At 39.6% G+C, this 16,345-nt stretch overlaps 1 protein-coding gene across 1 annotated transcript; it reads left to right on the top strand.

The window, feature by feature from the left end:
* The first annotated feature begins 7,801 nt into the window (after nucleotides 1–7,801).
* LOC118372444 (forkhead box protein F1-like) lies at nucleotides 7,802–12,733 on the top strand. Its single transcript, XM_035758349.2, has 2 exons — nucleotides 7,802–10,055; nucleotides 11,462–12,733. Exons 1-2 carry the CDS (start codon nucleotides 9,083–9,085, stop codon nucleotides 11,623–11,625), a joined length of 1,137 nt encoding a protein of 378 aa, XP_035614242.1. The 5' UTR covers nucleotides 7,802–9,082; the 3' UTR covers nucleotides 11,626–12,733.
* Nucleotides 12,734–16,345: the final 3,612 nt, after the last annotated feature.

Here is a 16,345-nt window from a genome sequence, read left to right as displayed (position 1 = left end):
TAATGGTGAAGATCTGTTGTTGTTCCATAAGGTACAAATTCAACATAGACAAACCTTGAATAAAATATGTTGACAATTGGTTACCATTATGACAATTATACCACGTTATTGTTATGTTATTGTGTTACTTTTGATTATGTTTTACTTTATTTAGTAAATATTTTCTTGAACTGGTTGGTTGGTTAAGGGCTTGTAGGTAAGCATTTCAAGGTAAGGTCTACACTTGTTGTATTTGGGGCATGTGACAAATAAAGTTAGATTTTTTATTTGATTTGAATTATATGGTTGAAATTTCACTCTCAAATCAACTGTTTATGTTAATGACTTTTTGCAAATCAAATGTATTTTCCAGGTAGAGTCAATGTCACAATATGTTGAAATAAAGTAGACTCAACCAGTTTGTGTCCAGTGGGATATGGTGAATTCGTTTTCTTCATGGTAGATGTGTGTGCGTCCTGTTGTAGCCTATATACTGTGGGTAGTGTCCTCGGTATCGTGGGACACTGGAGTTACCGCGCCAAAGGACTCCCCTCCCCCGCCTTCACTCACACCCGCGCGCGCCTTGGAGGTCCAGCGGCGAGATCTTGCCAAGTAAATTAAAAAGTCGTAGAACGCGATTCTATAGTGCTGTTGATTGCATGAAAGGGTGGGGCCCCTCAACTGTACAGTTCAGATCAATGTAGAGGCCCAATGAGCGCAATCAGCGGTCTGCAAGCAATCCAGTCCTTTCTCATTCACATAAACACCACTTGAACAAAAATATACACGGCCACCTACCGCGCCAGAGAAAGTGATGAGGGGGGTGCACACACCTCGACATTATACTGTTTTCAATTAAAACGACAACGCTAGATGGCCTAAGCGACGCATGAGACTGAGATATCTAGTTTCAGGCCATTGGAAATTGAAATCTGCAGTAATGTATATACTGATGATGCATTGTTCCGAAAATAGCCAAGAGTGTAAAAGGGAATCAACATTGTTTGTAGAATATACTCATGTGTATATTTTATATCGTGCTTTGTCCATGAAAGTAGATAAGAATATTACTGAAAGGACAAATTGTTGTTGATATTTTCTTACATTTGGCTAGTTATAAAACAAAAGGGAAAAAACGATGCATACCTTTGGTGATTTCGTTGTTGGTTTTCAAATGGTACATTAACAAATAGGCTACACATGTGGGCACGGAAAGTGTGAATGAGTATTTTCATTGAAATGTATCAAGATATCTGCACTCGTTCTTAAAAAACGAAATCCTTATAGGCCTTGGCCAAATGATGCATTGTATAATGATTGTTCCCAACACATGCCTTTTTAAAACAGACAACATTTTCAATTGTTGAACTGCTTTCCATACAGTGCATTACAGCAACATAATGTGCATGTACCCTCCACGTATCCTGCTGGCATTGTCCACTGGATGCTCCTGTACGTAATTAGGCTACATAACGGCATTGAGCTCATATGTGCATATTTTTCCTCTCTTTGTTACCATGTTTCTGTTTAACTACTCATTAAGAAATATATCGCATGTAAAAATAGGACAAAAGTATATATACCCATAGGCCTACATATTTGGCAATATGGATAGCCAGGTTTAAAACATGAATTTGCCTTGGCATTCTCACAGGACGCCCTGAGTTATATAACATGCACAATATGTGAATTTTTATAAATACTACAAATATGTGTGTTATTTCGTGTAAGATATAATATGTTGGTTTCAGGATTTCAGAATACAATTTTACCAAACTATTACTTCCATTTTTGTTCAAATTTAGATCGTATATTGATTTAATAACCTTTATTTACTCGGAACAATTTTGAGAATGATATATCTACATTTAGCGGCGCCTTCAGAAAGTATTCACACCTTCCCTTGTTCCACATTTTGTTGTGTTACAGACTGAATTAAAAAATGTATAAATCGATATTTTTGGTTTGTTTACTGGCCTATACACATACACACAATTCCCCATAACATCAAAGTGGAATTATGTTTTTGGACATTTTTTTAAATGATCGAAACATGAAAATGTAATGTCTTGAGTCAATAAGTATTCAACCCCTTTGTTAAGGCAAGCCTACATAAGTTCAACAGTAAAAATGTGCTTAACAAGTCACAAGTTGCATGGTGTTTAACATGATTTTGACTACCTCATCGCTGCACCCCACAGATACAAATATCTATAAGGTCCCTCAGACGAGCAGTGAATTTCAAACACAGATTCAACCACAAAGACCAGGGCGGTTTTCCAATGACTTACAAAGAAGGGAACCTAATGGTAGATGGGTAAAAAAAAAACAAGTTGAATGGTGTATTAATACACCCAGTCACTAGAAAGATACAGGTGTCCTTCCTAACTCAGTTGCCGGAGAGGTAGGAAACCGCTCAGGGATTTCACCATGAGGCCAAATGGGGATTTTTAAAACAGTTACAGAGTTTAATGTCTGTGACAGGAGAAAACTGAGGATGGATCAACAACATTGTAGCTACTCTACAATACTAACTTAATTGACAGAGTGAAAAGGAGGAAGCCTGTACAGAATAGAAAATCTTCCAAAACATGCATCCTGTTTGCAACAAGGCACTAAAGTAATACTGCAAAAAATGTGCGGGAAAATACAATACAACACATTACTGAGTACCGCTCTCCATATTTGCCAGCATATTGGTGGCAGAATCATGGTATGGTTGTCATTGTTAAGGACTGGGCAGTTTTTCAGGATAACAAAAGAAACAGAATGGAGCTAAGCACAGGACAATAACCTAAACCACAAGGCCAAATCTACACTAGAGCTGCTTACCAAGACAGTGAATGTTCCTAAGTGGACAAGTTACAGTTTTGACATAGGGTTTTTCTTTATTTTTACTATTTTCTACATGGTCAAATAATAGTACAATTTTAAACACACCTACTCTTTCAAGGGTTTTTCTTTATTTTACTACTTTTCTACATTGTAGAATAATAGTGAAGACATCAAAACTATGAAATAACACATATGGAATCATGTAGTAACAAATAAAAAATATATTTTAGATTTTTCAAAGTAGCCACCTTGATGACAGCTTTGCACACTCTTGGCATTCTCTCAACCAGCTTCATGAGGTAGTTACCTGGAATGCATTTCAATTAACAGATGTGCCTTGTTAAAAGTTAATTTGTGTAATTTTGTTCCTTCTTAATATGTTTGAGCCAATCAGTTGTGTTGTGACAAGGTAGGGGTGGTATACAGAAAATGTCCTTATTTGGTAAAAGACCAAGTCCATATTATGGCAAGAACAGCTCAAATAAGCAGAGAGAAATTACACTCCATCATTACTTTAAAACATGAAGGTCAGTCAATTTGGAACACTTCCAAGAACTTTGTGCAGTCGCAAAAACCATCAAGTGCTATGATGAAACTGGCTCTCATGAGGAAGACCCAGAGTTACCTCTGCTGCAGAGGATAAATTCACTAGAGTTAACTGCACCTCAGATTGCAGCCCAAATAAATGCTTCACAGAGTTCAAGAGGAGACTGTGTGAATCAGGCCTTCATGGTCAAATTGCTGGAAAGAAACCACTACTAAAGGAGAGTGATGGAATGCTGCATAAGATGACCTGGCCTCCACACTCACCCAACCTCAACCCAATTGAGATGGTTTGGGATGAGTTTGACAGCAGAGTGAAGGAAACACAGCCAACAAGTGCTCAGCATATGTGGGAACTCCTTCAAGACTGTTGAAAAAGCAGTCCAGGTAAAGCTGTTTCAGAGAATGCCAATAGTGTGCAAAGCTGTCATCAAGGCAAAGGGTGGCTACTTTGAAGAATCTAAAATATATTTTGATTTATTTAACACTTTTTGGGCCTACTACATATGTGTTATTTAATAGTTTGATGTCTTCACTATTACTCTACAATGTAGAAAATAGTTTAAAAAATGAAAAACCCTTGAATGAGTAGGTGTCCAAAATTTTGACTGGTACTGTATATAAATATTTATTTTTTACAAATGTTAGAATTTTTCTTCCACTTTGACAGAGTATTTTGTGTAGATCTTTGACAAAAAAAAATACAATTACATACATTTTTATCTAATTTCGTGACAACAAAATGTGGAAAAAGTCAAGGGGTGTGAATAATGACATTTGCATAGTACTCGCATTATGGGCTTTACATTGGGTTATTTTGTGTGATCACGTTGGTTAATTGACCAAGATGCAGGAGCCCATAGCCCAGACTAGAAATGGGTAAAATAAGAGAAAAGACAGAACTGCAAAGCGTAATTGATATTCTGCAGTAAATCATTGAATAATCTCTAGTAAAAATGTGGTCCTTCTGTAGCTCAGTTGGTAGAGCATGGCGCTTGTAACGCCAGGGTAGTGGGTTCGATTCCCGGGACCACCCATACGTAGAATGTATGCACACATGACTGTAAGTCGCTTTGGATAAAAGCGTCTGCTAAATGGCATATATTATTATTATAATATTATTATAATATTTAGGCATAGCACAACTACACCTTAATGTTTTACAACATGATCCTATATTTAGCATCAAAACAAATGCATCTCTTGACTTTTAGAAAATGCTTTACTAAGTAAACAAGCATAATTCCAAATCATGCACTCAAGGTTCTCTTCTAAAATCCTGAGGCGTGCAAAGAAGCGACTTCAAGTGCATCCAGATCCAATGAACTTGCGGCTCTAAGGTGCAGTTATACATTTGATCGATCAATTGTCACAAAGCTCTCCAAACAACTCTGCTGCAGCCTTTTGGTGACCCTCCCCGTCTCCACTCCAACACTGAAGCGGGTAACACACTAATTTCTCAGTGTCGAGACCTTCATTTCAGTTTCTAAACAAGCTCAGGACTAATATTGTTTATCAATTATATATTCCCAAATGGCCTATAAGACTAATTACAACAGTAGTTTGTTAAACGTCTAGTATCTTATATATATATATATATATTTTTTTTAAATGACCCCTTCATCAATAACAATTAATTTATGTTCTGGAGTCTCATTTTCCCATCACCAAGTTTTCTGAATGGTAAGGGCAGCTGCAAAAAAATTTAAAAAATAAAGTTTAAACAAATCATCTTTATATCTAAAAAAAATGGGTAAAACAGTATGTGACTCACCTCACAGTCACATTAACTAAAGACAGTAGCAGTTCTAATGTATAACTGGGTGAGTCATGGACAAGCTATGATGGGCTATATGATATACATTTAAGTAGGCTAATTCAAGGTTTAGGCTGAATTACAATCTCCCTCGCAGTGAATGCAAGATAGACTCCGAGTGTGTCACCGTACGGTGCGGTGCACAGGTTCAGCAATATGCCCATCACCGTTGATTGAAATGTCCAGGCACAGAGTGTTGTAGTTGTATAACAAAGGTTGCTAAAATAAAGGCCATGTGTCTAAAACGTGTGATTGGGTGTGTGCATGTACAGAAAAAAAGTCTAAACCACCCTCAAAAATATAATGCATCATTACGTCCATGTAAAATAAACAAATAAAATATTAAGTTCATGTAAAATAAAAAACAAAGGCGCCTTTGGGTTCGATTTCGTCGATTGGATAACAATAAGACCATTTGGAGAGGCTCTCTGTTGAGACAAAAACGCATACTGCTGGGTTGGCCGAATGATGTGGAATTCCTCTACCTAAGTGGTCGAACATTCCTGAGGATGCAACGCTGTCAAATATTTCATTGGAGGACGTCATGGAAAAAGTACATGAAATAAACTACGAGGGGCAAGTGGGAAGTGGTGACCTCGGATTGCCGTAAAATGCCGACAAACACAATCCTCCAACAGTGACATTACAAGCGTAAATCTATAACATTGGAGTTAACCCTTATCTCACGCTTTACAATACTTCCATTTAATCATTAGGCTGCCTAACATGGGTAAGGCGGTAAAGCATGTTATCTAAGAAACATATATTCCATAGAAGACATATGGCCAATGAAACTTCAGCCAATGTTCTATAATAACTTAATTATCCAATGTACTATGGAAAGAAATCAATAGAATTTAGAGGACACCATAACTCGTTTAAAACCACGCAGTAACAATAATTTGACTGACGGAAAATAGTCTATAATATCAACTGAGGGTCCAGAGGGACCCTTAATAATTATGCGTAGCTGTCAACAGCTTTTTACGGAGGGGTTTAACAACGCGCCAGTCATCGGCGCGTCCCCTTTCAAAGATCAATGGAGCAACTCGCGTCCCACTGGTTTGGGTAAACATTTAGGGATCAATTAGCCGTGGACATTAGTTTTTCAAAGTGCATGTCAAAGATGAGTGGCGGGGTTAAAGTGTGTGAGAGGGCCATTCGGCGTGGGGACGGGCACGACGTGTTGAAACAAGGCGTGATTCTCGGAATGAAGTCATCAACTGTAATTAAATGCAGGGGGAAAGAGAGGACGCAAGCGCGCCTGCCCCCTCTCTCTGCGCGCTGGGTGGTCCGCTCCGCTGATAAATGCGTGGGCCTCATTCCAAGCGATCGCCCGGTGTAGCGACCGGTTAAAACAATACTACTACTTATGTACATTTCTTTACCTAGGTTCCAAACTCAGCCGCAACAGCAAATGTCACCATTGTACCTCTCGCATGCCCTGTGTAGTTGACAGCGGAGATTTTAATATGTTCTTATTTTCCTTTGGCAAAAAAAGTCACGAAGGAACCAAGCCAACAACGGCATTTACGGCGGTTTGTTGGAACACAGGCTGTCCTTCAAATACACGTAGGCCTATACACGCTTCAGAACATCCTCTTACGGTTTAATAAATAGGCCACATCAAAATGACATGATTTTAGTTTCCGAAGTTTGATAAAAATGAGTAGGACTACATAGCCTACAATATTCTCCTGTAGACGCATATTTGCAGGAAAACTACATTTAATTGTAGAATATTTTAATTACAGACTGTTCAAAAATCTTAGTCAAGAAAAAACAGTAGCCTGTATAACCTACTTTTATGACACCCAAAATGTATTAAGACATTTAGTATTTACAATTTGCCAAAGTGTCTGTAACTGAATTGCGTTAAATATGTGCATTAATTACAGGATATCAATAGCATATAAATAAAATTGTCTAACAACCCGGAAAACCAAAACAGCAGAACCACCACGAGCCAGCCCGGAGAGTGAACCCGCGCATCAGGAGCGCCTGAGTAAGTGTTGAGGTGCTGAGGGCTTGTGCGCTCTCCCGGGAACAATGAACATTCTACTGTCAACAGATTTAGTCTATGAACCGGCGGCTCTCCACTACACACATACATATAGCCTACCGGTTCAAGGCTTAAATTAATAGCCAAAAACTGGTTACATTTAGAATGGTGGATGAAGTGCAATGAAGGCTTGAATACCTATAGTAAAAAGTGCTGCTTAAAACAATACATTTTCTAAACGTAGCCTAATTACTTATTTTCTTATTCTAATTTTCTAAATGATAAGCCTGCAAATTATGACCCTAAGACAGTTCTTTGTTAATAAGGAATGCCCTTCGAACTTTTCAAACAGGAAAATAAAGTAGACCTATGTGCTACATCGCTTAACTTTGTAACTCAGATGATATTTGTTACTATTTTTCTGTGACACTATAGTCTGGTTAGGCTGCCCACCACATTACAATCAAATGACTAATTAGAGCATCATACGGCGTACAATCTTATTCGCACTTCTAACTGCACTACAGGTCTAGTAAATCTTGATTGGAACTAAATTGAGACGACGGCCCGCAGCCATATCGCTGTCTTGTTTTAACTGACGAACGTTTAAAGTGACTTACCTTGATTCGAGCACCATTCTGAGGGGAGAGAGTTTGGTGGGCGTCGATCTGAAGTCTTCATCCGAGTTTCAGTGCACAGTATTCGGCTAGGCTCAGGGCGCTCTTAACCTCAGTTTTACTGTGTGAACATAATAATTATACATGATTGAAATCCCTTTCTGCATTTAAGTTGAAAAGTCCTATCCATACACAAGGAGCTGTCTAAAACGGACATAATGCATCAGATTGAGTATGAGCTGATCTAGAGAGTCTTTTTGCTTGATTTTTTATTTAAAGAAGGCCAGGGAAAATGTTTACATTTAGCTGTATAAACATCCTGCCCATGTTCCTGTCTATCTTTTAAAGAAATCAGCAGCGTGGTCTTGAATAGAGACATTTTCTTTAAAATACGCGTATTTAAAGCAACATTTTAAATATACTTCACACTTTAATAAGTCAAAGTCATTGAAATGTGCTATGGTGAGGTTGGCCTGTTGTATCTGACAAGTGGAAAACCCGTTTTATATATCACGGTGGTTGTGCATACAAGCTTACTAAAAACATACATTTAAAAAAAAAATTTTTGAAGAAATATTGTCGTTGCGAAAATAAAGACAACATGTCCCAACGTTGCAAAGTTCAAGCATAGGCCTCTGTAGCCTGTTGTATTAGGCTACCATTTATATTCTGAAAAACAGATATTCTAGTTGGCTATGTCCTATATTTGAAAATAAGTCCTGTTTCACGCCATTCATTTGTTTTTTTAAATTATAATTTTCTGTTCAATAAAATGTAATTTTGAGTGTTAAGAAATGCCCACTTCTCTGATTCTGAGTTGGAAAAAAACTGCTCCCAGACAAACTAAAGCCAGGCAGATGTGTGTGAGTGGGAGGGGACTGGGCGGGCCCGGTGCGCCAATGACGTCCTGATGGTCAAGCGCTCGAGATAGCAAGGCGCTGATGGCAACGGATAAGTAAAAGGCGAGCTCCTCCGGACGCACGAGAACACACCGACTGAAGTTGAAGTAGCTCCCGTCTCTCCCCTATTTCAATTTGGACAATCGCTACGGATTTCAGGGTTCACATTGGCTAAGGAATTTAGGCACCAAAAGGAAGAGCGCATTAACGCACGGTTTACAGAAATTCAGCTTTGCATTTGACCGTGCGTAGTTCCACAGCATCGAGATTATTGGTAACCATCTTAAACTTTTCTTTAATTATTTATACTTAGTTTCTAGTACTACTTCAAAACGAGGACGTGGATATTTTTGTCAAACTTTTTTTTGCCATTGCGCTGATAGTCTAACTAATGACGGCAGAGGTCCAGCAGCCCCCAGCGCAGACTCCTGCCCAGAGCAGCCCGATGTCTGCCCCGGAGAAGCCCCACGGACAGACCACTGTGATGGAGACCGCCTCCTCCACCACCAAAACCAAAAAGACCAACGCGGGGATCCGCCGTCCGGAGAAACCCCCCTACTCTTACATTGCGCTGATAGTCATGGCTATCCAGAGCTCTCCCACCAAACGCCTGACGCTCAGTGAAATTTACCAGTTCCTCCAGAGCCGCTTCCCGTTTTTCAGAGGCTCTTACCAAGGATGGAAGAATTCGGTGCGTCACAACTTGTCCCTGAATGAGTGCTTCATAAAGCTGCCCAAGGGGCTCGGGCGGCCCGGGAAGGGTCACTACTGGACTATCGACCCAGCCAGTGAGTTCATGTTCGAGGAGGGATCCTTCCGCAGGAGGCCGCGGGGCTTCAGGCGTAAATGCCAGGCGCTGAAGCCCATGTACAGCATGATGAACGGCCTGGGATTCAACCACCTCCCCGAGTCCTATAACTTCCAGGGGAGCGGCGGGGGCCTGTCCTGTCCGCCCAACGGCTTGTCTCTGGACAGCGGGATTGGGATGATGAATGGACACTTGGCAGGCAACATGGAGGGGATGGGTCTGGCCGGGCACTCCATGTCCCACTTGTCGGCCAACAGTGGACATTCCTACATGGGGAGCTGCACAGGATCCACGGGGGGCGAGTACCCCCACCACGACAATTCAGGCTCGCCCCTCCTCACCAGCGGGGGAGTGATGGAGCCGCATCCCGTCTACTCAAGCTCGGCCTGGGCTCAAGCGCCTTCATCCTCTCTGAATAACGGAGGTTCTTACATCAAGCAGCAGCCACTGTCTCCCTGCAACGCGGGGGCGAACCCGCTGCAGCCCAGTTTACCCACACATTCCCTAGACCAATATAATCTTCATCAGAACGGACACAGTAACACGGATTTGCAAGGTAAACTAACATCGCCAAATGATTACGCATGCCTTTTACCGTCAGTCTAAAGTATGTGCAAAATAAACAATAGGCCTATTCTATAGCTCACTATTTCCTTTGAACCAAATCAAAACAGTTTAATTTAAATTACAAACGAGGTGAAGAAAAACATGAAAATATCTCGGCATATAGAGCATTGCTTCGGAGAAAGCAGATACAAACTGATTGCATAGCAATAATGTAAAGGTCTTTAGGCAGCCTTCGCCTACTGCAATCAGTGCAGTGGGCAAAGATATTAACTGAGCACTGGGCATGCTCAGTGCATTTGTTTTCACTTAGGTCTACAACAACTCCATTATGCCACAGTTTTTGGCGGATAATATTGGTTAGAATTGATGGTTCTGTTATCTTGGAAATAAGGAAATGGACGCAAGAAACCATCGTCTAATTATCCAGTGAGTAGGTTAAGTAATTCAGTTTCCTGTCCTCATTTAACTGGCCAAGGAGTGGGACAACTAACAAACAGCAAGTTTAACCCGCACTCTGTTTTCCTAATACATTCCTGGAGGTGGTTTCAGGAAGCACTCGGACGGCACGTCTTCTGGGACTTGTGTTTAGAATGGTGCCAATCTAGAGACAAAAACAACAAGCGCGAGCCGGAGCCAGCCAACTCAAGTCCCGGAGGCACAGGGTCCTCCGGGATTCGCGTGCGAGCAGGCCACTGTCAATTAGAACTATCCCACCCTCGAGCTCTCCAGACGGTTCTCAGCCTCAACAGTTCTTTCTATACGACAGCCCCAATCAGCGGGGTAGACAGACCGGGGTTTTTACAAATTAAATGAAAGATTGTCTACCCAAATTACAATTAATTGTTCCCGAAAGGCAATTTAGGACGAACTTAGCCTCTTCAACAATATTCTGAAAATATTTAGGTAATACTAGTCCTACTTCAATCGATTTTTATATCATAGTATAGTAATGTTACAATAATATAGGCTAAATAATACGATGCACAATATTACAATTCACCCTATAAATAACAAATTAGTCCAACATCAAAAAGCTCAGAAGTCACTTTTGAAAATAGGGCTTTTTTCCCCCTTTTTTTGTATTTTATTTTTTACATTTTCTTTCTATAGACAAAAGGTAAATGTGTGTTATTATTATGGGTAATTTAGGGCTATATGCAATCACCCAGTGATTTCCTTGTGCCCACAAATAAGTATTTTTTAAACTAATTTGCTACCACCTTTTCTTTAAAATGCTGGCCTATATCCTTATCGACTTATGGTTCTTACTAGCCCATTCAAAAAGACAACCATATTGTTTTTGGCAATTGACAGCAACACATTCACATTGGGTTGGCATGCTATATGGCATAAGGTGAACTAATATATTCTTTACTCTTGTATCTGTATTCTTAGGTATTCCACGGTACCATTCCCAGTCTCCCAGTATGTGTGACCGGAAGGAGTTCGTCTTCTCCTTCAACGCGATGACGTCCTCAACGATGCATTCGCCCAGCAGCAGTTCCTACTATCATCACCAACAGGTCGCCTACCAGGACATCAAGCCCTGCGTCATGTGACAGCACTTACAGTGAATAACGGACATCACTTGAGCCACTAAAGCTTGAGCCACTAAAGCCAAAGCGGCTGCAAGGCTGAGACGAGGAAGCAACCCAACCCTTGGAGGTAGGAGAGAAGGCAGGCCCTGGAGCGCGCTGTAAGAGAAGCAACAGTAACGCCAGAGAACCCATAAACTAAACAACTTTTCACAAAAAAAAAGGATTTGGTACAGAGACATAAATACGTGCAAATGCAGATTTAGTTCAACTTCAATGTTTATCTGTCTCAGAAACCAAAAAGGGTGTGGAAATACCACAGAACAACCTTGTGGTGTAGGCCTAAGCTGTGGGCTATTTTCAAGAAATGTCTGTGTGCCACACAAGAGGTAAAGCAGAGACCGGTTGACACTCACCTCATGCATCTCAACCCCAGCTGCCGCTTGGTACTATAACTCTGCGGGCGGATGACTACCACTTGAGAATATTTTACAATGTACAATAATGTGTATTATTTTTGTTATGCATTCAAACGATATACTGCGGGGACAATTTCATTGGTCATTTATCCGGGTTAGGCTACTCGGCTCCATCGAAGTGATAGTTAGATTTTTATTAGATTTTCTGAGACGTTTGGACTAAGCTTAGGCTACACCATGCATTAAACATTTTTAAATCAACAACAAGACGATCTGAATTAAGGAATGATGAAGGCACTTTTTAATAGTAAAGCGCAACTTCTTATTTATTCTGTGCATATTTTTAATTGTACACTTATAGCCACAATGTTGAAGTATGCTTTATTGGCAATATTTGCCATGACGCGTTCTTATTTGTTTTAAAATGGAAATTGAAAATATAGATGTAAGCACTGTTAGTTACATGTCTATTTAGGATAAGTTACATGTCTATTTAGGATAAGTTACATGTCTATTTAGGTGTATATATCCGTGTAGACACCCGTTATTTTTCAGCACTGTATAAATTGTAAATGATGTTATGTTGAGTATTGGCATACTCGAGTGTCTTTAGATTAGTCTGTATATTACTACACACGATTTGTAAAATTAAACGTATTGGCATGCAGTTTGTTTAACTGGCTGAAATACCTATACAATGATTTCTGTTCCAATTATTTTGACACTTGTCGAATGTTCTTTTTTTCCCCCATGATAAAAACAAAACAATTATACATGCAGATACAGTTCAGTCTATTCTACTGTGTGGTGCAACAGGAAGCCTACATATTTTTTTGGGTGTTCTATTTAAGGTGTCTTGAAAATTGAAAATATTCGTCATAACACAGTCCTTAATATTCTAATATTCTGGTCATCAACCAAATGTTTTCATGTGAAAATAGGCCACACACATTCAGGAATTGATTCGGGTTTAGACAAGAATAGGCCTATAGGTGAACACATCATGCATTAGTATATGCTACATCCATAGCCTAATGACGCTCATGTTAAAGGAATTAGCGAAAATTACAATAGCCTATGGTTGGATATAAAATAAGACATATCTGTTGGATGTCGAAAACTCCTGTCCAATGTATAACTGTGTAATCGGAGTGTATGTTGCAATTAACCCTTAACAAATCAAAGCCAGCAGTTTACGGGGGAGGGCGAATTCGCCTCGGATTCGGTTTCAAAGAGGGAGGAAAACGCGTGCCCACCGCCGAGAACCATTTATCCTACTCTTATAAAAGGCACAACGGGCTCGCAGACTACCTTTTCTCAAATACCGCATTCTGGATGGGAGGTTGTTTTTACTGGAATATAGTAGGCTGTAGAAAGTTTAGCCAATGCTAAATTACATTTAAATGGGAGTTTTTATTTTGATGTGTGGGTTGTCTTTTTTCAACCTTGAGATTATGGGCTTATTCTCATTACGTTATCTGGTTTGCAATTGATTTTTTCAACATACTTGTTGCTGTAGATGCTTGTAGGTCTTGCCTAATTAGCGCTACATTGCATGACATCTGCTGCCCCCCCAAAAAGAAAATACATAGCGAATCACACAAGGCTTAAATCAGTATAAAGACAACTAAAACAATATAGGCCTAAGCACTTATCGTGCATTATAAGACACCCCGGTCTTATTTCCATTTTTGAATCTAAAGGCTGGACTGCAGAAAAGCCGGCCAGGCTTGGAGCGACTGTTCAAAATATGAACTTTTACGATCTGAAATGATGCCATTTTTACACGAAAACATGTCGATTCAATCTTTCAATTTGTTACTTTGGAAATGTCATATTGAACACAATGTAGGCCTGTTTCAGCGCCGAATCTAACTTTAAATCGGCATGCTTCATTTGACTTAAATGGGTAATTTATGCACAAATCCATTATACGCAAATATATAGAAGTGCACTGAAATCCCAAGCTATAAAGAGTACTTCAACACTATACTAGAACGAGTTAAGTAAAACATATTCGAATGAAACAATACAACAAATGTTGCATTCACTATCAAAACGTTTAGACTAATATTGAAATACTGCCTGTTCAAATGTACCGTTTAAACCATTAGTGTAAGAAAAAAGATTTAGGCCATTCAAGAAGAAGCCCTTTTTTAAATATATATATATATATATATATGTCTGAAAAAATGCCTCCAATAGCAAAGGAACAAAGTAAATCGCACACATATTATATTTGGCATTTCAATAGTAACTTCAACTTGATGTTAGTGTTTTTATTATATTAAAGTAACCACTTTAGCTGCACTATAACGTTTTTACCTACAAGAACAAATACAGTAATACAACTTAAGTGTTTTGGAAGTGAAGTATTGTTATAATAGCTTATTCTCAGTGATATTCTCACATTGGGCCCCATGCCCTGCTGTGTATATGTTAGTTTCTGTGTGTGACTATGTATGTATGGAGCTGTGTTATCTCACGAGGTGACCACTCTCTGAACTCCAGTGAAATTCCCTTGTATGAGCAGAGCACAGGGGCAGCAGGCCCAGTCGCTCCACACTGCAGCGGAGGTTGCTGATGACGTGAGCCGGGGCGCAGCACCTCTATGGGGCTGGGATTCCTGCTGGGGCTCCACAGCTGTTCCCCGGCCTGGGCTGGATGACAGCTCCATAAAAAGCCTGCCTGGGTTCTGGTCTGGAGAAGCAGACATGCTATGTGCTTGTCCTTCAGCCTGAGTCTAAACTACTCTGAACTGTAGGACACCTCTTTGGCCAAGCCAAGCACAGCAGCTATAAGTCACTGTGTTAGGCCTACCAGATGCACACAGGTCGTCACAGGGTTAGGGCACTGCAGGTAGCTGCAGATAGAACCTCAAACGGTGACCAAGCTAGGTTCAAATATCTAAACCATCAGACATGTCATGCCAGCCATAATGTTTACCTGCTGGGGTTAGACAAGATATCTTTAGCAATAAATAGCTCAGAGGTTAGCACATCCAGTATACTACAGCTAGTCCTCTTAACTCCTGCTCCCCACATACCACCCTCAGACAGACTAATTGGACGTGTCAGGCCCTCTGGTAGGCTATACCATGTGTTATGCCACAAGCTACCCACTAGCAAGAGTGCTGAAAAACAGTCCAATACTGACAAAAGACATAAACAAGGTCCTATGAGAGGCTTGGACACTTGATGAAGGGTTAACACACCAGCTCACCATCCGTCTCAGTATACTATTTTCCTAATCCGTTTTAGTATACTATTTTCCTAATCCGTTTTAGTATACTATTTTCCTAATCCGTCTCAGTATACTATTTTCCTAATCCGTCTCAGTATACTATTTTCCTAATCCGTCTCAGTATACTATTTTCCTAATCCGTTTTAGTATACTATTTTCCTAATCCGTTTTAGTATACTATTTTCCTAATCCGTCTCAGTATACTATTTTCCTAATCCGTCTCAGTATACTATTTTCCTAATCCGTTTTAGTATACTATTTTCCTAATCCGTCTCAGTATACTATTTTCCTAATCCGTTTTAGTATACTATTTTCCTAATCCGTTTTAGTATACTATTTTCCTAATCCGTTTTAGTATACTATTTTCCTAATCCGTCTCAGTATACTATTTTCCTAATCCGTTTTAGTATACTATTTTCCTAATCCGTTTTAGTATACTATTTTCCTAATCCGTTTTAGTATACTATTTTTCTAATCCGTCTTAGTATACTATTTTCCTAATCCGTCTCAGTATACTATTTTCCTAATCCGTCTCAGTATACTATTTTCCTAATCCGTCTCAGTATACTATTTTCCTAATCCGTCTCAGTATACTATTTTCCTAATCCGTCTCAGTATACTATTTTCCTAATCCGTCTCAGTATACTATTTTCCTAATCCGTCTCAGTATACTATTTTCCTAATCCGTCTCAGTATACTATTTTCCTAATCCGTCTCAGTATACTATTTTCCTAATCCGTCTCAGTATACTATTTTCCTAATCCGTCTCAGTATACTATTTTCCTAATCCGTCTCAGTATACTATTTTCCTAATCCGTCTCAGTATACTATTTTCCTAATCCGTCTCAGTATACTATTTTCCTAATCCGTCTCAGTATACTATTTTCCTAATCCGTCTTAGTATACTATTTTCCTAATCCGTTTTAGCTTTAGGTTCATATTTTCTCCAGATTGTTCGTCAGTAGGATAACTTACAATAGGAACACACAGTACTGACAGACTAGCGGTGTGTACACAGGTCATCATTTGACAGTCATAGGTTGATCAGTCCTGGGTTTTGAGTTAGAAAGAAGACAAAATGG

The sequence above is a fragment of the Oncorhynchus keta genome, chromosome 14 (genome assembly GCF_023373465.1).
Source record: "Oncorhynchus keta strain PuntledgeMale-10-30-2019 chromosome 14, Oket_V2, whole genome shotgun sequence".
In the NCBI taxonomy this organism is placed as follows: domain Eukaryota; kingdom Metazoa; phylum Chordata; class Actinopteri; order Salmoniformes; family Salmonidae; genus Oncorhynchus; species Oncorhynchus keta.
This window is presented reverse-complemented; position numbering and strand designations above follow the sequence as displayed.